Source organism: Carica papaya, chromosome 7 (genome assembly GCF_054855325.1).
Source record: "Carica papaya isolate Zhongbai chromosome 7, ASM5485532v1, whole genome shotgun sequence".
Lineage (NCBI taxonomy): Eukaryota > Viridiplantae > Streptophyta > Magnoliopsida > Brassicales > Caricaceae > Carica > Carica papaya.
In genome coordinates, this window is record NC_142315.1 from 8611554 (window position 1) to 8634871 (window position 23318).

At 39.8% G+C, this 23318-nt stretch overlaps 1 protein-coding gene across 6 annotated transcripts; it reads right to left on the minus strand.

Moving 5' to 3' along the window:
* Nucleotides 1-8368: 8368 nt before the first annotated feature.
* DNMT2 (DNA methyltransferase-2) lies at nt 8369-18916 on the minus strand. 6 transcript variants are annotated; one of them, XM_088207345.1, is made up of 11 exons: nt 18632-18915; nt 18357-18467; nt 17323-17378; nt 17122-17240; nt 16861-16983; nt 10312-10507; nt 10165-10215; nt 9975-10069; nt 9524-9589; nt 9366-9430; nt 8369-9061 (listed from the first exon to the last, which is right to left on the minus strand). In XM_088207345.1, exons 2-11 carry the CDS (start codon nt 18404-18406, stop codon nt 8983-8985), a joined length of 900 nt encoding a protein of 299 aa, XP_088063471.1. In that variant the 5' UTR covers nt 18407-18467; nt 18632-18915; the 3' UTR covers nt 8369-8982. The 6 variants fall into 6 exon arrangements, with proteins under 6 accessions (XP_088063471.1, XP_088063468.1, XP_088063466.1 ...); XM_088207342.1 differs by having other exon boundaries at nt 9975-10054; nt 17323-17416; XM_088207340.1 differs by having other exon boundaries at nt 17323-17416; nt 18632-18913.
* Nucleotides 18917-23318: the final 4402 nt, after the last annotated feature.

The window sequence follows — 23318 nt, forward strand, 5'->3', positions numbered from 1 at the left end:
ATGGGGACGGCCCGTTTCACCCTAATACCGAATGGGGTATTGAGGTTCATGGTTTTGGCGCCCATACCAGACGGGGTATGGGGACGGCCCGTTTCACCATAATACCGAATGGGGTATTGAGGTTCATGGTTTTGGCGCCCATACCGGACGGGGTATGGGGACGGCTCTAGAATCAGGTTGTAAATGTTAATGGTTCACGTGTAGAGGGGAACCCCTATGGATCCCCAAGGATACTAGTAGGCTGGTAAAAGAGAAAATCTGTTTCCTGATGATTGAAATGTAAATGTGTGATATATGTTATGTTATAAAGTGTGTATGATTTCATGATATTATAAGGTTATTATTTTCATATGTTGTTTTCATGGATCTCGCCGAGGTAAGTGGACGGTAAAGGTTTTTATGTTAATAAACGAGTTTGTTATAAATTATGCTCCATTGGTCATTTTTATTTTCTACCCACCTTTACTCCCGTGGCGGTGAGATAGTGTGATGTCTTTATTGGGCTGGTGTAGCTCATTCCTTATTTAACCATTTCAGATCATGAAGACATTGTTTCCGAGCCCGTTCCGCAGGAAGACGGCGAAGGGGACGCCTAAAGACTCCATAGCTATATTTATAGTTCTTATCTCTGAGTATCTCTTTTAGTTAGTTTGTTCTTTCATGTTTTGAGTACGTTTTGGTTATTGTGTAAGGGATGTTAATCAAAATTTTTATTACGCTTCCGCATTTGACATTTTTAATACGTATATTTCATTTAAATTTCTGGGGCCGTTACAGTTGGTATTAGAGTCGCGTTCCTCGGACCCATCCCTTACACAATAATGCTTAGAGAAATATTCACCGATAAATCGTTACTCAACAATTTCTTATGAAATGCAGGTGCAGAGAGATGAGGAGAGGAAGACCCCCACTAAACCGAGCGGCCCGGGATAATTCATTTCGGGAGGATGTAGACAGGTTATTTGAGATGATGGAAGGATTCATAGCTGCCCAGCAAGGGCGAGGGGAGAGAAGGGAGTTACCCGACCCTCCTCCACTATTGCAGGTTGAGCCTCCGCTACAGCAGGCTGATCCCAAGCCACCCCGACACGAGCCTTCTCCTCTATAGTACCACTCGGCACCACTGCCGCAGTACAACCTGGTGCCCCAGCCATGGTACTACCCGGCACCGCCACAGCACGACCCAGTGCCCCCAACATATCAGCAAGTGCCACCACAGGACCCCACAGTCTATCCTCAGCTGGGTCCAGTCCCTCCTCCACGGGACCCTGCTCCTTCCTTGATCGACCCGGGCTACATAGAGAGGTACAGGAGACTGAACCCCTCCACCTTTGTAGAGGGATCCTCTTTTGAAGAGGCCCAGTACTGGCTGGCGGAGACTGAGAGAGCTTTCAGGATCTTGGGAGTAGTTCCTGAGCAGAGAGCTGCCTTTGCTTCCTTCATGCTGGTAGGGGAAGCAGGACGTTGGTGGGAGCTCAAGCAGACCACCCTGCCTACACCAGTCACTTGGGAGCAGTTCCTAGCGGCCTTCCATGCGGAGTATCTCCCTGAGCACCTCCGACACCTAAAGGAAACTGAGTTTGTTTAACTGGTTCAGGGAAACATGACAGTATCAGAATATGCTCGTAAGTTCCTAGAGCTGGGTCGATACTCCCCGGAGACATTGATGGATGAGGGCCGAAAGGCCAGGAGATTCCAGTTGGGTCTCCGCCTAGAGATCAGGCAACACTTGTTAGTACTGGAACTCAAGACATATTCAGCAGTCCTAGCAAAGGCACAGATCGTGGAAAGAAGCTCCAGCACCCGTCCTTAGCCAGGAGGGAGTTCCCGACCCTCAGCTCCGTTCCGCAGGCCAGCACTTACTACATCTGCCCAACCAAATAAGAGGCCCAGACCAGCCATCCAGGCCCCTCCTCAGGCTCCAGGGGCAACATGTGAAAAAATCTGTCAGCACTGCGGCAGAGATCACGGGGACCGACCCTGCTACTGCCTCAACAACACTTGTCGCATTTGTGGCAGTGCCCAGCATTATGCCAGAGAATGCCCGAGGAACCAGAATCAAGGGAGGCCACCTATCCAGGGCAGAGCTTACAACCTTACCCAGCAGGATGCCGATGCCGACCTGGATGTAGTACAAGGTATGTATACTATCTGTGACCATATTGCTCATGTTTTATTTGACACTAGTGCATCGCACTCTTTTGTTTCACATAATTTTGCTTCAAAAATTAATGTATCACCTGATAAACTTAAATCATTATTGTTTGTGTCTACTGTCAGGGGTGAAACACTACTAGGGGGAGCTATCTATAGGGCTTATGCCGTGTAGATAGCAAATAGAAAACTGAGGGTAGACCTGATAGGGTTCGACACGGAAAATTTTGATGTAATCTTAGGAATGGATTGGCTAGCGGCGTATCACGCCACCATAGATTAGTTTAACAAGAAAGTTGTATTTAATCCTCCTAACGAGAAGCCATTTACAAATTAATAAAATTATTCAGTACGTATTCCTTGATGGCAAGTTTTTTTAACTTCTAGTATCTTAATCTTGTTGTTTTCTCTGACTAGGCAAGTCCAAGAAGAAAATTTGTGTTCAAGAGATTCCGGTAGTCCGAGACTTTTCAGATGTGTTTTCAAACGAACTGCCCGGTCTGCCAGTGGACAGAGAAGTCGAGTTCACTATAGACCTACAACTAGGTACCCAGCCCATTTCGGTTGCTCCTTACCGCATGAGCCGCATTGAGATGGAAGAGTTGAGGAAACATATCACTGAATTATAGACAGTAGTTTTATTAGACATAGTGTGTCCCATTGGGGTGCTGGAGTCACTTTTACAAGGAAGAGAGATGGAACGTTGAGACTGTGCATTGATTACAGAGGATTGAACAAGATCACGATCAAAAACAAGTATTCCCTTCTCCGGATTGATGACCTCTTTGATCAGCTGCAGGGTGTACAGGTCTTCTCTAAAATAGACCTACGATCAGGTTACCATCAGATGAAGATAAGAACAGAAGACATCCACAAGACGGGCTTACGAACCAGGTACGGACACTATGAGTTCCTAGTCATGTCGTTCGGACTAACCAATGCCCCGGCAATCTTTATGGATCTGATGAACAGGGTCTTCAGAGAGTTCTTAGATCAATTTGTCATCGTGTTCATCGATGATATTTTAGTCTACTCAAAAAGCAGAGAAGAACATGCTCACCATCTAGCCCAAGTTTTGCAGGTCCTTAGAAACAAGAGGTTATATGCGAAGTTGAGTAAGTGTGGATTCTGGCTTGAGCAGACCGCCTTCCTAGGACACATCATATCGAAGGAAGGGGTATCAGTGAATCCCAAAAAGGGAGAAGCTGACATCAGTTAAGGAAATTTGTAGCTTCCTGGGAATGGCAGGTTATTACCGCAGGTTCGTTGAAGGATTCTCCAGTCTAGCAGCTCCTCTAACCCGACTCACAAAGAAGAATGCCAAGTTTGAGTGGAATGAATACTATGAAAGAAGTTTTTCAGAATTAAAGAAGCGGCTGACCACTGCACCCGTGCTGGCTTTACCGAGTAGATCGGGAAGATATACAGTTTATAGTGATACCTCCTATCTGGGCCTGGGTTGTGTCTTGATGAAGCATGGAAAGGTTATAGCATACGGGTCCAGACAGTTAAAGAATCATGAGAAGAACTACCCCACTCATGTCTTGGAGCTTGCCGCAATCATTCATGCCTTGAAAATTTGGCGCCATTATTTGTACGGAGAGACCTTTCAGATCTATACCGATCACAAGAGTTTGAAACATATATTCACTCAGAAAGATCTCAACATGCGTCAGAGAATGTGGATGGAACTCCTTAAGGACTATGATTGTGACATTTTATACCATCCGGGTAAGGGCAACGTGGTAGTAGATGCCCTCAGCAGGAAAAGTGCAGGTATCTTAGCCCATTTGATGGTTTCAGAATGCAGGCCAATTGGGGCCACGCAACAGGTTCGACTTCATGATCTAAGGAGAGTCACATGTTTGGGCCGCATGACAGTCCAGCCCGAGTTAATCCAGAGAATAAGATAAGCCCAGACAGTTGACCCCACCCTGGTAGCCTGCAGGAAGGATGCAAAATAGGGAGGGAGCTCAGAATTCCGAATCTCTGCCGATGGATTACTTCGTTTCCAAGACAGAGTATGTGTCCCAGATGACAGTGAGTTAAAAAGGGACAACATGATGGAGTCTCATAGCTCGAAGTTTGTCATGCATCCAGGAAGCACCAAAATGTACCAAAGCATGCGACTCCAGTTTTGGTGACATGGGATGAAGAGAGACATAGCCAACTTTGTATCTAAATGCTTGGTATGTCAGCAGGTCAAGGCAGAGCATCAGCGCCCAGGTGGGTTACTTCAGCCTTTACCGATTCCAAAGTGGAAGTGGGAACATATCATCATGGACTTCGTATCGGGGCTACCCAAGGCACGTTCAGGACATGATGCCATATGGGTAATCGTTGACCGACTTACCAAGTTTTTCCACTTCTTAGCCATCAGGATGACCGATTCATTGGACAAGTTGGCAAGGATGTATATCTGGGAGATAGTCAGATTGCATGGGGTTCCAGTAACAGTAGTATCCGACAGGGATTCCAGGTTCACTTCTCAGTTTTGGAGTAGCTTCCAGCAAGCTATGGGAACAAAGCTGTCTCTTAGTACTGCCTTCCATCCTCAGACTGATGGACAATCAGAAAGGACAATTCGTACGCTTGAGGATATGCTCCGAGCATGTGTCCTTGACTCCGGAGGCCATTAGGACGACCATCTATCCTTGATAGAGTTTGCCTACAACAACAGCTACCAAGCAAGCATCGGCATGGCTCCATATGAGGCGTTATATGGGCGCCCGTGCAGATCACTGATTTGTTGGGAGGAAGTGGGCGATAAAAGATTGTTCGGCCCGGAGTTGGTAGAGAAGACCACGTCCAAGATAGTTAAAATCAAGAAGAACATTCAGACAGCTCAGAGTAGGCAGAAGAGTTATGCAGATACCCAGAGGAGAGACCTAACGTTTGAGAAAGGCGATCGAGTGTTTCTTAAGGTCACTCCTTTCAAGGGAATTAGTAGGTTCGGCAGGAGGGAAAAATTAAACCTCCGATATATTGGACCCTTTGAAATCTTAGACAAGATTTGTACTGCTGCCTACAGACTAGCACTGCCTCCAGAGCTCTCCAGAGTCCACAACGTGTTCCACGTATCCATGGTACGTAAGTACAACCCGGACCCTTCTCATGTCTTGGCTCATGAACCGCTTCCACTCCAGGAGGACTTGTCTTATGAAGATGTACCAATCGGTATCACGGACCGAAAGAGCAGAATACTCCACAACAGAGAAATATCATTTGTAAAGGTCGTGTGGCAGAACCACACGCCTAGGGAAGCTATTTGGGAGCTAGAATCAGAATTTAGAGCCCAGTATCCCCATTTATTCGTCCAAGAGTAAGAGACAAATTTGGGAGACCAAATTTTTTAAGGGGGGGAGAGTTGTAACACCCAAGTGTTATTATTTTTTTTATTTTGTAATTATTTGAATTTTTTTTATTTTTAATTAATTTAATTTAATTTTATGAAAATAAAAATAATAATAATGATAAAATTGGGTAAAAATATTATTTGGATTTAATTGAAATTGATTTTGGAAAAAAGGGGTGAAAATTTAGATTCTGGGGGTGTTTTTGAAAAGAAAATCGAAAATCAGGGGTCAAAACGCAATTTAGAAAAGTTGTGCCACGTAAGCAGCCACGTCAGCGACCCGGTCAGCGGTCCCAGCCAACCAGGACGCGCCGCGTGGCAAGAAAACGCTGACCAGGGGACGGGCCACGTGGGCGATCCGTGTGCGCGCGATCGGATGGCTCAGATCCGTTCCCGCGCGCACGGACGGCCAAGATCAAACGTGTGCACGGACGGCCCAGATTCACGCGCACGGACGGCCCAGATTGCATCGCGATGGACGGTCCAGATTTAATCCCAATTAAATTGCGATCGAATGGTCAAGATTTAATCTTGATGGACGGTTGAGATTAAAAGGCAAATGGTATAAATAACCCCACCCACACCTGACCACAAAAACCCTAGCCGCCAGTGCCTTGCCGGAGAAGAAGAACCAGACGTCGGAGGAGCTGGCCGCCGCCACCCGCCGCCGCACCGGAAAAGTTTTCGACCGCCAATCGAGGTAAATTTTCTCTTCCTTGCTCGTTTTTCGATGCTGAGTCCACCTATTGCCAAACCGGAGCCAAACCACCGGCCAAACGGCCGAAAAACCCAGCCGAAGCCCAGCGGCGCCACCGCGCCCCTCCTCGATTTTTGCCTCCGATGAGGCTCTTTCCAGCCTCCGTTCGATACAATTTTTATACCACTATGATCACCGTTTTTTTCTCTACAGATTGATCGGAGCCAAATATCAAAACGCAACTCACGCCGGAGGAGCCGCCGCCGGTAAGTTTCGGTTTTTCGTAATTTTTTGGCTCACCGAGTGCCCTAGGGTTATTTTATCGCAGGGACCGATGCAAGTGTGGCCGAAAACGGCCAACCCGAGGCGAATCGCAGCCGGAGCACGGCGGAGCCGCCGTGCCGGAATTATGATATTGGCCAAAAGGGGCCCTAGGTCTGATTTGGGATTTTTTGGGACACGTGCAGGTACCGGTAGTGCATTTCAGTTTTTTGAGAAAAATTCAGGAAAATTAGGGACAGCCTGTAGGCGCACTGTAGAGCCGTATTCAAACCCTGAAACAAGTAAGGACCACTCACCCTATTTCCTATCACGGTATTAAAGCTAAATAAATAATTAAACTGTACTGTGTGACTTTATAGATGTATAATTGATTAAGGTTGCCAATGGAGCCCGAGTTTGATACAGTGTTGGTCTGTTATTGTTTGATTTAATTTCTAGTATTAAATGCAGCATGATGTTTGATGTAATTATGTTATGGTCTCATATGCATGAACTATGGTTCCTTTTATTATGGTTTGTATTATGGTGAACCCGGTACTGTATTGTCTTATTTGGTATCAATTACTGGTTTACATGTTTTATATGATTGGATGATTGAGATTAAGGAAAAAGGCAAAAGGGTTATGTGAATTAATAAGTGGAAAATGTGGACAGCCTAACTAGATATCCTGAGAGATGGTGGACGGACCGGGTCCGTAGGGAACCCTACCGGGAACGTGGTCTCTCATACCGGACGGGGTATGAAGACCTTATGTGTTTTGGCGTCCATACCGGATGGGGTATGGGGACGGCCCGTTTCACCCTAATACCGGACGGGGTATTGAGGTTCATGGTTTTGGCGCCCATACCGGACAGGATATGGGGACGGCCCTGGAATCAGATTGTAAATGTTAATGGTTCACGTGTAGAGGGGAACCCCTATGGATCCCCAGGGATACTAGTAGGCTAGTAAAAGAGGAAATATGTTTCCTGATGATTGAAATGTAAATGTGTGATATATGTTATGTTATAAAGTGTGTATGATTTCATAATATTATAAGGTTATTGTTTTCATATGTTGTTTTCATGGATCTCGTCGAGGTAAGTGGACGGTAAAGGTTTTTATGTTAATAAATGAGTTTGTTATAAATTATGCTCTATTGGTCATTTTTGTTTTCTACCTACCTTTACTCCCGTGGCGGTGAGATAGTGTGATGTCTTTATTGGGCTGGTATAGCTCATTCTTTATTTAACAATTTCATATTAGGAAGACATTGTTTCCGAGCCCGTTCCGCAGGAAGACGGCGAAGGGGACGCCTAAAGACTCCATAGCTTTATTTATAGTTTTTATCTCGAGTATCTTTTTTAGTTAATTTGTTCTTTTATGTTTTGAGTACGTTTTGGTTATTGTGTAATGGATGTTAATCAAAATTTTTATTACGCTTCCGCATTTGACATTTTTAATACCTATATTTCATTTAAATTTGCGAGACCGTTACATGTAACATGACAGAAATTAATGGTCTATCTGAAGATGCCATGTACATAAAATTTTTACACATGACATCCAACATTAACAATTTTGGATGTTTAGTTTCGGAATTTATCTGATTTCAGAGGCTTGCTTTCTCCATGTTGCATACATTCTCCGCAACGATAAGTCAGAGAATTCGACCTTTTTTCAAGACTTAAAAATGTTGACTACGAACGTTGAGCACATTTAAATCTATTGCCTTTCTTGCTAAAGGAATTGGTGCGCTGACCGCCTGCAGTAAGTTTTGATTTCAGAACCCCCCCCTGACTCAAGCAAATATGCTTACTAAGGATTTGACAGGCTTGAGCCTTAGTTTCTTCTTTCTCCCATTGAAAACTCAAAAAGAAAAAGAATATAACAAACCAAATTAATCAGTGAAGACAGCATTTATCAAGTCCAATGATGATAAGATCTGTAATCTGACATTCGTAAGGGCAAATGCCAATACTAACAAGGAGGGTATTGGAGAGAGCCACATTTTTAAATAACTCACATAAGAGAAGAACATAAAAAAAGATTAGATATTGTTGTTACCTCCCAAAAATTACTTGCCACGATTGTTTATCTAAAATAAAATACAATGCTTCTCTCGCAAACTTCATGTATGGAGCATGTTACAACTTGGGACTTGCTCATTGTACATATCTTCACCCTGATTACAGCTCAAACCAAACTTGGCATGAGAAGAACCACCCTCCAATGTGGGCTAGCATAGTCCGACTACCAGTCTCTTCTGTCTTAGGAGAGCAAGAAGCTACTGTCACTTTTGAAATAAATGCCGATGGATTATATTCATACAATGACTTGCGGAATCCAGTTGTCACAGAAGCAAAATATTAGATTTGCATGAACCTTCAATCTCTTTGCTGTTGAGTTTGAATTAGCAAATTAGTGATGTCTTGAATGCAACATCGCCATTAGACAAAGATGGCAGAGGATGTATGTTCACAATGGAAAAATTCTGCGCATCGGATTGAATAATTATGATGGTTGGGCAAAGAGATAGCAGAGCAAGGCAGCAACCACAGCAACACTTAAACTGTTTCCCAGCATTGCATAACTGCAGCAGAAAATGAAGAGTCAAAGGTATTAACTGGGATAAGAGTTTCTTTTCCACCTTCTATACTGAGAGTAGAAGTTCTTTTGCCCTTGGAATATATACAAAAACTAAATTGATTCAGCAGAAGCAAAACTTCCTTACTATCTCACAATGCCTAACCATACACAGAGCAAAGAATTTTTGTTTTGAAATAATATACAGAGCAAAGAATTGATATAACTTTCTAGCATGTTTGTAAGTTTAATTAGAGTTTATTTTCAAATTCTGTTGCAAACCCCATTGGAGGAAATATAAGATTACTCACCTCTGCCTAAGGTTTATATGCTCTGGAAATCGAAAATCTTCCGGGAAAGAATGCAAGTTAGCAACCTAATAGTTCAGAAAGAAAGAAAAGGGGCCTTTTCAAATGACAAAAAGATAATTTAGGAGAATAAATGATAAGTACAAGCAAAACCTACACACCTCCTTGGGGGTAAAATATCTAAGACCTTGCTCCTTTAACGAAGAAGTTTTTCCCTTGTTCTCTGGCTGTATGTTCATAAGTTGCAAAAGTCAAATCTGATTCCAGATTCAGAAACTATAAAATTTTCCAAATGCTAAAAGGAACAAGATATAAGGCTTAAAGTTAGGATTAGGCTTAAAATCAGGATGTCGCAAATGACAACCATGACTGTGTTAAAAAAGCAGAAACTGGCTAAAACAGAAACTATCCAATTTGTAATAATTTTGACTATAATATGTTAAAAGGTAAATGCTTCTTCTATGATAAAGTGGGTATGGTCTATAAGCTACAATTATACTAACAAATGAAGGTTGCTGCATCTATATATATATACATGTATACATTTCTGTGTGTTTGTGTATACATGTACATGTCTTTATGTAACTAAATATTCCTTATAGGAAATCCTACCTGGATCGTTGCCAAAAGGGAGCCAGTACCCTTCACATATCGGTAATAGCTTTTTGTAAAACAACAACATCTTTTTGAATCTGGGTAGACAACATCTAAACCATATTAAGGATTTAATACAGTTCAAGAAAATGAAAACAGCTTGTTTCAAATATCAGCGACAATAAACAAGGAAAAAGATTAAGGATACCCATGGCACTTCCCCATCTATCTATCAAGCTTGAAGGAACAAGATAGTGATCTGCAGAGAAAAAGTCAAATCCATTTCCTTCACCGCTTGAAGCTTCAAAATTTTTTGTGGAAATACCAATAGTAGCAAAATTTCTAGATGTTATACCTACTTGTTCATTGCAATCCCTGAGTTCAAGAAACCTCTCTATTGGCTCACAACATTGAAGTAACTTATCACAGTCTTCTGGTTCACCATTTTCATGGATTGTCGTACTGTCATTATGCTGCAATAATGGCCTTGAAGACCAAAGAAGCAGATCATTGAAGTGTTGGAATTGAAACGATAAAGGTTTTCTTTTTGCCTGCACATATACAAAAATGAATTAATCCTGTCATTAGAGCTCATGAAGGTTGAAGGAAAAACAAGAAAAATGTGGGCATACAAGTTTAAAACATTTCCATAATAAATGACTAGGAACTAATAGGATAGAGATGCAATTATTACTTATTACTTATACCACGATATCGTTGTAATACGGTAACAGCATATTGGTTGAATTTCCTGTTCAATCCTAGTTAATCCTAAACCCGAATTTCCATTATACTCTTGTAACTTCTTATATTAATGCTACTCTTACCATCATCTTCAATCTTTTAGGGGTTACAATTCAATCTTTCAAAATTACTATGGAAAAATTAGAGATGAAATTAACCAAGAATCGGATGATAATTGCACAAACCTAAATGCACCATATAATTCAATTGAATAGATAAGAGAGAGGTTCTTTTCATTAAATTTACTATATCTGTAACTAGATAAGGTTCTTTTTGTCAAAAAATTTCTCTCTAAAACCTTAATCCCGATTCGACTTCTAGTCGGCTGCCGCCGACCACCTCACCCAAGTATCTCCATGATCTCATATGGACAAAGGTATCTCGTTATTGAGGATAAATCCTTCGATTTATGCTGCAAAGGGAAGAAGGCAGAAGGATTGCGAATCACTGAAAACGGGCGCGGGTTCCGAAGGTCAATCTTCTTAGACAAAGAGGAGCATGGGTGATTCCTCGATGGGCTCGATGATTTCTGGTGGATAAGCCAACCAGGCATCTAAGCAAAGCACTTAATGAAGAGGAACTACGAACTATGATTGTCGTATGGAACAAACAGGCAAGGGGAATATTTAACCTTAACTATCCAAGGAGACCGAAGAGTGAAAAGAATTTTCTTTTCGGGAGGAATGCAGGCAAGAGGGTAGTGGAAGCTGATGGTGGCAGCATTTGAACTGGCAGACAAACCGGTAAAAAATCCTAAGATTGCTGATTAAGGGGGAGGGAGAAAAATGGGGCATCCAAAGGAGAATAAGAACCAGAAGAAACCTCCATGGAAAGCCTCCTTTCACTGTCTGCACTGCAACACACCGATCAACATCCCGCTGGAATTTGAGGGCATCAGAACATACGCGGTGGCGCTATAAGTTGTCGAAGGCAATGCAATTCAGGTAGGGCAGAGGAAACCTGAATGCGTTTCAAATCGGGTTGGCCCGAGTGGACAAAACCGAACAGATAACGGGAGCATGGATAGAAATCAAAACGGTAGATTCAAACGCCATTTTGGTAAAAAGGGTGATAAGGCTATATTTTCATTGGGTTGATTCCAAAATGACAAAAAAACTGGGTTGGGCGAAAAGAAACATTTTACATGGAGAGAAAAGAAGAAATGGAAAATGAAGGCTAATATTACTGGGGGGCCTATAACATGCCTGGATTCGAGTTTTTCTTTTAACCCGACCCGGGGTGAATCATTTGGCACAAAGGAAGTGGAAGTTTTTATACCTGTGGATTCGAATAAAAATAGATAAAAAGGAAAGTAAGAATTAGGACTCGACGAAGAGAAAAAGGCTGAGGGAAAACATGAAAAAGTTTCTGATGTTGAGTGTTTGCCGGTGAGAAAAAGAGAAGAAGAAGACCTCTATTCAGTTTTATCTACTATGGAGGACTTTGAAGGAGAAGGAAGGACTGACATAGATTTTCCGTGTGAAGAAAATGAAGACCCGAGGATGAACCGTGATTTAATGGTTGTAGAGACAGATGCTATGGCCCTGGATTCAACTTTCAATCTGGAAATTGAAGAAATTATTCAGCTAAGTCTGGAGGAGTCAACATCTCTGCCCGTGAAGTAGATTACTGTTCTCAGTGGGTCATTAATAACGTGAATAAGTCATCAAGAATATGGGTGTTTCATTAGAAGATATGGAAAATTTATCGTATTCTTTTTTCTCTGAAATAGAAAAAAGGAGAGTGTTTTCGAGTAAAGCAGGGTCTGCTTTAAAAGAGAAAATGAAAGTGAGTTGCTGTACCCCTAGGGAGCTTAAAAGATTGGAGTCATTCATAAACAATGATAGAAGGAAAAAAGAGGGCAAGGCAACTGGCGGGATTAAGACGATTTGTGAATGATAGGGAAAATTGTGTTTTGAAATGTCCGTGGATTGAGCAATAGGGGTAAAAGACTAGTTATTAAAGAATGTTTGAAAAAATCGAAGCCTGCAATTGTGCGTTTGCAAGAAACGAAAATCGAAGATCATTCCTCCAATGTGATAAACAGTTTATGGTGTGAGAACAAATGGGATTGGCATGCATTACCTGCTAAAGGATCAGCTGGTGGGATGATTATCTTTTGGAAGGAGGATTGTGTGAATTGTGTGGATGTAATCAAAGGTGAATGTACCATGTCCTGTATTTTTAGAAATTGTAAAGGGGATGTTGATTGGATGTTCACAGGTGTTTATTGTAGAGGTAACAAAGTGGAGAAAACAATTCTATGGGAAGAACTGGAGAAGTGCAGAATCAAAGGGGAGGTAAGTGGATTATCCGGGGTGATTTCAACATGACATTAAGAAGGGAGAAAAGAAGTGGTAATAATTTTTCAGCAACAGAGGCTTCTGAGTTTAGAGAGGTTATAGAAAGGATGGGGATGGTTGATTTGTCGCTGTCTAAAGGGCAATGGACTTGGTCCAATCAAAAGAATAAGTCCAGAATTGATAGATTTTTTGTTTCCTCCAATTTCTTGATGGAGTTGTCAAATGTGAGCCAAAAAACATTACCTTGTCCTACATCTGATCATTATCCAATATGTCTGGAGGCTAGGGGTATCCAGTGGGGACCTGTACCACTTTGGTTGGATAACAAATGGTTGAGGAAGGAAAAATTTCGTAGGCTGGTGGAAAATTCTTGGCTGAAATGTGAGGTTTAGGGATGTGTCAGTTTCAAACTAGCTTACAAACTCATAAACTTGAAATGTGTTATTAAAGCTCGGGCTAAAGAGGAGATGATGAACGACAAAAGAAGTTTTGAAAATATTATGGATGAGATCAGTTCGCTAGATTCTAAAGAGGAAGTTGATGGGTTGAATGATGAAGAAAGAAGTAAGAGGTGTAATTTAAAGATACAACTTGCCTCTTTTTTGAAGGAGGAGAAAATGATGTGGAGACAAAACCCAAGGGAAAAATGGTTGGAGGAAGGTGAACGAAACACGAAATATTTCCATGCTATGGCCTCTCACCGATGCAGAATTAACTACATTGAGGAGATTGTGGTTGATAACAAGAAAATTGGGAGGAATACTACTTTGCTTGAGGCTGCGGGGGCCATTTTGAAAATCTGTATATGGAGACCCATGATTGTCGGCCAAAAATGGACGGTTTGCCATTTTGTAGTATTTCCAATGAGAGCAGACACTCTTTGGAAGTTGAGTTCACTGCAGAAGAGAGTTTAAAGGGGTTAAAATCTTGTGATGGCAACAAAGCAGTGGGTCTCGACGGTTTTAGCATGAGTTTTCTTCAGAGTTTCTGCCCCCTACTGAAAGAGAACATTCTGAATAGTTTCAAAGATCTGCACACTAAGGGTAAGTTTGTTAAATCTTTAAATACTACTTTTATTACCCTCATTCTTAAGAAAAGTTGTGCGAATGAATTCAAAGACTTTAGGCCAATAAACTTGGTTGGTTGCATCTACAAACTTATTGCTAATGTGTTGGCTAGAAAATTAGTTAAAGTGACGGGGGAGATAATTGGAGAATGTCAACATGCTTTTGTGGGTGGAAGACAGATTTTTTATGCTGTAATGGTTGCTAATGAGACGGTCGATGATTAACAAAAAGGATGGTTCGGTGTGCAAACTCGATATGGAAAAAGCATATGACCATGTGAATTGGAATTTGAGGATTATATGATTTTCAGAATGGGTGTCGGTCTAAAATGGAGAAAATGGATGCAATTTTGCATCATTATTACTTCTTTTGCTGTATTAATAAATGGGGATCCTTCAAATTTTTTCAACGCTTCAAGAGACTTGAGACAAGATGATCCACTATCCCCTCGATTGTTTACAATGATTATGGAGGGGTTACTTAAAAGGACATATGAGATGCAACTGATTAGGGGTGTTTCGGTGGGAAAAAGAGAGAATACCATTGAAGTATCTCATTTATTCTTTGCTGATGATACTTTAATCTTTTGTCAACCGGATTTGAAGAGCATATTGCATTTGAGGTGTGTACTATGTACTTTCAAACTGTTTCGGAACTCAAGATTAATTTACACAAATCTGAATTGGCAAGAATTGGTGACAGTGAGAAAGCTGGGTCTTATGCTAAGATCATGGGGTGCAAAGAGGTAAAATTTCCATTCAAATAACTTGGTCTTCCACTTGGTGCTAAATATAAAGATCAAGTATCTTGGGAGCCGGTGATTGAATTATTTAAAAGAAAACTTGTAGATTGGAAGAAAAATTTCCCTTCCAAGGGGGGCATATATACTTTAATAAAAAAAAGCATCCTGGCAAATCTTCCAATATATTATCCATCAACGATTACGATCCCTGTCAAGGTGGCTAAAAGATTGGAAGCAATACAGTGTAGATTCCTTTTGGGTGATAATGATGTGGAGAGAAAATACCACCTTGTGAAGTGGGATGATATTAAAGAACCTATCATATACGCCGGGGGGGGGGGGGGGTCTTGGGATTAGATCCATGTTAACATGAATATTGCACTCGAGGGGAAATGGCTTTGGAGATATTTGAAGGAAGAAAACAGGCTATGGAGACAGATTGTTTTCTCTCGGTGGGACATATTTATGGACAGGAGGGATGACAGTAAGATTTCGAGATCACATCGGAGAGGCTTGTGGAGAAAAATTTTGATGCAATGGTTCAACTTTCAACAATGTATCACTTGGAAACTGGGGAGAGGAAAAATTTTGATGCAATGGTTCAACTTTCAACAATGTATCACTTGGAAACTGGGGAGAGGAAACAGGATTATTTTTTGGGAAGATGATTGGATTGGGGATGACTCTCAGAAGGAGATTTCTCAGAATTTTCAATATTGTCCAATCTAAGATGATGGTAGTAGAAGCTGCATACCGGGCAGCAAATGATAGAATTGTATGGCAATCAATGTTTGTCGGAACTTGAATGATTGGGAAGTTAATGAATTTGAGGAATCAATGAAGCTGCTGGCCGAACAGATTGTGTCAAACAGAGATGACCAGATCTTATGAAAAATTGATAAAAATGGCAATTTTTCTGTTAAGTCATACTATAATTACCTACGCAGAAAAGAGAATGAGACTAGTTTTAATTTTCCAGCAAATCAAATTTGGAAAACCAAGGCTCCTCCTCGCATTTCTTTTTTCGCTTGAGAGGCTTGCCGGGAGAAAATATTAACTATCGACAAGCTGAAAATCAGAGGACGGATGTGGTGAACAGTTGTTATTGCTGTTTAAAAGCTGAGGAAACATGTAATTACCTTTTATTGTGGTGTCTAACTACTTACAGTTTATGGTGCATGGTCTATGGTCTTTTGGGGATTGATTGGGTCATTGTTGGGTCTGTTCAGGGAGAAATTTGGGCTTGAGATGATTTATATGTAAAAAATAAGATAGTTAACTTGATTCCATTGACTATCTTCTGCATCATTTGGAAGGAGACAAATGGTAGAACTTTTGATAGTGTTGAGAGTAGTATTAATTGTTTAAAAGATAGCTAGATTCAATATTTTGGGTCTATTTTGTTGGATCATGACATTAGTGATGTGGATTTTGGAAATATCATAGATAAACTAACACGTTTGTAAATCTATTGTACATGGGTGGTACCCCCTTTTTGGTACCCTGTTAATATATACTACACATTTTTATTTAAAAAAAAATAAGTTTTTTTCATTACTTTTATACTGTATCAGAGCATCTTTATTTTTTAGTCTTGTCTAGTTTTTCATAAACATAATGTCTTGTTATATAGGACCTCATATGGAGTTCTATTTTCAATTATCAAGAACACTGAACCAGTCATAAACAACAGCCTCCTAAACTCTATCATACTCTCATCTTTACAATATTTGTGAATTGCAGCAAAAAGTCTACAATTCAACACTTACTAATGATTCCAAAGTACAAGGTTTTGAAAATAAAGGTTCTTGCACCTCTTCAGGTAATTCATTAAAGATAACCACATGAATTAATTGCTCTAAATCACAGTTTAGCTACCAACTTACAATGCCCATTGAGTCCAACAATTTAGCATTTTCTATTGCACCCAAAAAAAAGCTGAAAAAGCACATTCGACATGCAAAGGGCAAAGGAAAAGGTGACAGAAAAACAAAATACATGATCCCAGTGTAGGGAGAGAGAGAGAGAGAGAACAAGAGAGTAACAACCAGACAAAAATACCGCGGTCTAGAATATGGCACCCCAAACTGTAACGGGCTCAAGATAAATTCTTGTGTAACATAATCAAACTTTGCTAATGTGTCTTTCATTTTTGCATGTGTATCTGAGACCTGCAGCAAAATCACAACCCCAGCCACAGAAGAAAAAGAGGAAAAGATAAGGAGAAATTAAAAGAAAATGAAAATAATTTATTATGGCTTACATCACTTTTGAATTATATTTTTTAGTTTGTCCAAGAAGAAACAAACCTCAAATCCAACAACATTCTCCACGAATAACATGAGCGGAGGCTGGGAAATGTAAGGTATAAGTCCAAGAATTCTGAGAAATGAAAATGCGCGAGCATCACTGGACTGCTTTTGGAGACCTAATATTTTTTGAAAAAAGCTTAGTGCCAATCAATAATGAACCTATAAGACTGAATAAGAAATTGAAGAAATAAGATGCACCTTGCCGAGTGTATGGCTGGCAAGGAGGGGAAAGAAGCCATGCGTCTGCCCCATAGCTGTCCAGATTAGCAGCAGTTAGGCATTGGATGTTACCCTATGTCAACAAGATAAGTCAGTAAAAAATTTTAAGCTTCAGTATGTTCTACTTTCATCCATTTACCTCAAAAATATATATTTATATGTTCTACTTCCATCCAAGAAGTTTTAATAGGGAAGAAAAAAGAGAATAATTCTGTGCTTACAATAAATTTAGAATTTTTTTGAGATCCATTCAACTTGAAAAATGTAAAACTACGCTCTCTAAGTGCCAAACACTGACCTTCTATGAAATTTCACATAGGTATTCAAAACTCTATCAATTTGACAAAATTAAAAATGCATTATAAATAATTATACATGAAATTCAGAATAAAGCCCTTTTTTTATCATCTTCTAATAAAGTGTGAATTTACATATAATTCTAAAAAATTTCTAAATTTATTCCAAACATAGCCTAAAAAGAAGAATTCCACACACTAAATTTTGCCGAAAAGAACTAGGGAATCTTATTTTAGCTGAGGTGAACAGATGCTAAAATCCTTCAAATACTCAAATCAAATAGTTGTAAATGAAATTCAGTCTTTGACCATCCTAAAGAAACAAATATCAAAAACCCTCAAACAAACTTTATGTGTAAACCTCTATAACACAGAGCGTGAGACAGGAATTTTCATTCAAGACTCAGCAACATGGATAAATTCGAATTAATGCACATAGAAAACTGCACTAGCACGAGTAACAGTTGTTCCCATATGTCTTTTAAAATGGTTTAGCTACATTAAGTTACATCACAAAAGTACGAAATCCAAAAATTTTAAACAATAAATTACCAGCTCACATCTAAAATTTCAGTTATCTATATGTTATCCTAAGAGGGTTACTTCACAGTAGCAATTCACAGCTCCGATTATACCAAAGAGTAACCAAGATATTGATTCAAATAGTAAGTAACCAGAAAGGAAGGAACAAGAAGAAGAAAAGAGAGATAAAAAAACCTGGTAGGGACGATGTCCGAAATTGTGTTGGTAAACATCATTGGCCACATTGTTTATGTCAAATGCTTCCACTACTTCGGCGTTGACACCAGCTTTCATCAACGAGTACCTCTGAAAAGGGAAGAACACAAACAAATCAAAAAGGAAAATACATTCACCAGAACCTATACAAGCACACGTATGCGTACAGATATCTGCAAACAAATACATATTACCCTATCAAGAGAGAGAGAGAGAGAGAGAGAGAGAGAGGATTAGGGTTGAGGCTAGAGTACCATGCCGCCAATTCCACTGTAGAACTCCAGGACCCTCCATGGCTTGTCTCCCCTCTGCAGACTTTCCTCCATTGTTGTTCTTTTTAGTTTTACTTATCAAACCCACTGTTCTCACTTTGCAAAAGAAGCACCAGAGAGTACCTCGACGGAAACTTTGTTTAAAGCCATGGTTAAACGCGAGTAACGAGCTGTGTTTAACCAGAAAAAAAGAAAACCCTGGCTAAACGCGTCGTTTTGTCGTGGGAAGTAGAGAACGGCAATGAACTCGCTTTAATGCCCCGAATGGAACGGGTAGAGACCCAAAATTAATAAAATATAAAACATTCCAAGTAAGTATGAAATTCAATGATAATGAGCTTTAGTTGACCCGCCCCCATCCGCCCAACCCACTATCTATATAATAATTCTTAATTTTTTATTTTAATTTTGTTCAAATAAATTAAATTTTAATTACTACAATCTAATATTATATATTATAATATTATTTTATATTTATTATTGAGTGTTATATTTAAATATGATTTAAATTATATTTTACTTTAACAAGTACTTAAATTATTGAGTATTGTATTTTAATTCTTGAACCCAATCAATATTTAATAAAATTTTAAATCTAAATTAGTGGTTAAAGACTTTATTGACCATTGTCATGCGTGACTGAAATATTTTCGCTCTCTATATCATTGGTTATATACTAAATGCGTTAAGAGTTTCGTCTTTATAATTGAAGTCTTTTTTACCTCTCTATAGCTTAAAATTTACCAACGATCAAATTTTATTTTAACTTCCAATAATTATAATAGATTAAGTTATACCACATTCTGCATTAATTCTTATAGTATGCAAATTGAATGGATGGAAAGTGAACTAAGCAATTTATGAATGCAACATATTATGGAAACAATACATCCATCTACAAAAATACAACAATTCGTACACGATCTCCTTCATTGCACGTTGGATTGTGATGCTTATAAAAGTCCTTTTTTTTCCACGTGTTCATATGTTGTCATATCCCAATAATATTTCTAAAACTGACTACATTATTTTTTAATTCTCAATATAAGCCTACATTATTTAACAATAGCATGTGTTCGTATTTTAGTTAACTTTATTTCTCGTAATTACTTTTTTTTAGATCCTCATCATATAATTTATTATTGTTTTACTCATTGCAATCAAATATTCCCCCACGTTCAAAACTAAATAATCCAAGTATGCACCGAAGATAAACTATAAATTTCATAAATCATAATTTAAGACTTATACGACATAAAATATTGTTAAGTCAATTATATATTACAAATATTTTAATTATTAAAAACACATAAGTATCACCTCAAGGTCCTTTTAGTAAAATTGGAGCTCACATTACATTTTCATAATTTCAATCATAAATAAAAGTATTTGATTATGATTAATAAAGTTTTATCTAGTGTACTATAACGAAGTGCACTAGCTACTTCAGTGTTATTTCCCTTTGCATATTCATCTTTGAATAATTAGGAGAAAAACTCTATTTTTTCTTTAGAAATCACATTTTTTTTCTAAGCTTTTTTTTAACGTCATAACTATCTTCCCTATCGAAAGCTCCCACTTTTTTTTTGTAACGACCCCGGAAATTTAAAATGAAATATGTGTATTAAAAATGTCTAAATGCGGAAGCGAAGTCAAAATTTTGATTAACATCCTTTACACTAAAACCAAAAACGTGCTCAAAGTATAAAAGATCAAACTAACTAAAAGAGAAACTCGAAAGTAAAAGTTATGAATATGACTACGGAGTCTTTAGGCGTCCCCTTCGCCGTCTTCCTGCGGAACGGGCTCGGGAACAATGTCTTCCTGATCTGAAATGATTAAATAAGGAATGAGCTACACCAGCCCAGTAAAGACATCACAATATCTCACCGTCACGGAGGTAAAGGTGGGTAGAAAACACAAAAAGACCAATGGAACATAATTTACAACAAATCCTTTTATTAATAATAAAATCCTTTACCATCCACTTACCTCTGTGAAATTCATAAAACAATATACGAAAGCAATAACATTATAATCATCATGAAATCATATAAACTGTATAACATAATACTTATCACGCCTTTTGCAATTCAATCATCACACAACATATTTTTCCTCATTTACCAGCCTACTAGTATCCATGGGGATCCATAGGGGCCCCGCTACCCGTGAACCTTTAACACTTGTAATCAGATTCCAGGGCCATCCCCATACCCCGTCCGGTATGGGCGCCAAAACTATAAACCTCAATACCCCGTCAGATATGGGCGCCAAAACGGGCCGTCCCCATACCCCGTCCGATATGGGCGCCAAAACACATAAGGTCTTCATACCCCGTCCGGTATGAGAGACCACAATCCCGGTAGGGTTCCTTACGGACCCGGTCTGTCTACCATCTCCCAGGATATCTAGTCAGGCTGACCACATTATACAATTATCAATTTACATAACCTTTTATTCTCCTTTTCCTCAGTCAGTATCATCAAATCACACACAACAAGTAAACTAGTAATTTATGCCAAACAAGACAACATACAACATCGGGTTCTCAGTCATTCAACCCATAATCAATAAAACAGTGATATATGCACACGAAACTATGAAATGAAAACATCAGACCTCATGCTGCATTTAAAACTGTAAAATAGGCCAAACAACAGCTTACCGACAAACACACCTGACTCGGGCTCCATTAGCGACCTTAAACAATTTCGCACATCTATTGATTCATAAAATACCGTTTTATCGTTTATTGAACTTTAATACCGTGATAGGAAAAAGGGTGAGGGGTCCTTACTTGTTTCGGGGTCCGAATACGGCTCTACAGTGCGCCTGCAGGCTGTCCCTAATTTTTCCTGAATTTTTTCTGGGGAACTGAAACGCACTACTGGTACCTGCACGTATCCCAAAAAATCCCAAATTAGACCCAGGGCCCCTTTCGGCCAATATCGCAATTCCAGCACGGTGGCTCCGCCGTGCTTCGGCGACAAGCGGCGGCAATTCGCCTCGGGTTGGCCGTTTTCGGCAGTTTCCGGCAGAATTCGGCCACACTTGCATCGGTCCCTGTGATAAAACAACCCTAGGGCCCTTGGGGGGCAAAAAAATTACGAAAAACCCAAGCTTACCGGCGGCGGTGCTCTCGGGTGCGGCGGCTCTCCGGCGAGGTTCGTGTTTTGGTGATTTGGCTCCGATCAACCTGTAGAAAAAAGAATGATGATCACGGTGATATAAAAATTGTATCAAACGGAGGCCGGGAAGGGCCTCATCGGAGGCAAAAACCGAGGAGGGGCGCGGCGGCGCCGTTGGGTTTCGGCCGTGTTTTTGTAACGACCCCGGAAATTTTAAAATGAAATATGTGTATTAAAAAGGTTAAATGCGGAAGCGTAATAAAAATTTTGATTTAACATCCCTTACACTGAAACCAAAAACGTACTCAAAGTATAAAAGAAGAAACTAACTAAAAGAGAAACTCGAAGATAAAAGCTATAAATATAACTACGGAGTCTTTAGGCGTCCCTTTCGCCGTCTTCCTGTGGAACGGGCTCGGGAACAATGTCTTCCTGATCTGAAATGATTAAATAAGGAATGAGCTACACCAGCCCGGTAAAGACATCATACTATCTCACCGTCACGGAGGTAAAGGTGGGTAGAAAACACAAAAAGACCAATTGAGCATAATTTATAACAAATTCTTTTATCAATAATAAAACCATTTATTATCCACTTACCTCGGTGAAATTCATAAAATAATATACGAAAGCACTAACATTATCATTATCATGAAATTATATGAACGGTATAACATAATACTTATCACACCTTTGCAATTCAATTATTACACAACATATTTTTCCTCATTTACCAGCCTACTAGTATCCATGGGGATCCATAGAGGTCCCGCTACCCGTGAACCCTTAACACTTGTAATCAGATTCCAGGGCTGTCTCCATACCCCGTCCGGTATGGGCGCCAAGACTATAAACCTCAATATCCCATCCGGTATGAGGGTGAAACGGGCCGTCCCCATACCCCGTCCGATATGGGCGCCAAAACACATAAGATCTCCATACCCCGTCCGGTATGAGATACCACAATCCCGGTAGGGTTCCCTACGGACCCGGTCCGTCCACCATCTCCCAAGATATCTAGTCAGGCTGACCACATTATACAATTATCAATTTACATAACATTTTATTCCCTTTTTCCTCAGTCAGCATCATCAATTCGCACACAAACAAGCAAACTAGTAATTTATGCCAAACAAGACAACATACAACATCGGGTTCTCAGTCATTCAATCCATAATCAATAAAACAGTAATATGTGCACACAAAACTATGAAATGAAAACATAAGACCTCATACTGCATTTAAAACCGTAAAATAGGCCAAACAACAGCTAACAGACAAACATACTAGACTCGGGCTCCATTAGCGATCTTAAACAATTTCACATATCTGTTGATTCATGAAATACTGTTTTATCATTTATTGAACTTTAATACCATGATAGGAAGTAGGGTGAGGGGTCCTTACTTGTTTCGGGGTCCGAACACGGCTCCACAGTGCGCCTACAGGCTGTCCCTAATTTTTCCTGAATTTTTTCCGGGGAACTGAAACGCACTACTGGTACCTGCACGTGTCCCAAAAATCCCAAATTAGACCCA

Coding starts and splice junctions, on each gene's coding strand:
- DNMT2 (XM_088207339.1), bottom strand. CDS start 18,703: ATGGAGGAAAGTCTGCAGAGGGGAGACAAGCCATGGAGGGTCCTGGAG. Junction 10,508..16,860: donor GACCGCGGTATTTTTGTCTG/GTTGTTACTCTC, acceptor GTATATGTGCAG/GCAAAAAGAAAACCTTTATC. Junction 9,590..9,974: donor CCCTTTTGGCAACGATCCAG/GTAGGATTTCCT, acceptor ATGAACATACAG/CCAGAGAACAAGGGAAAAAC.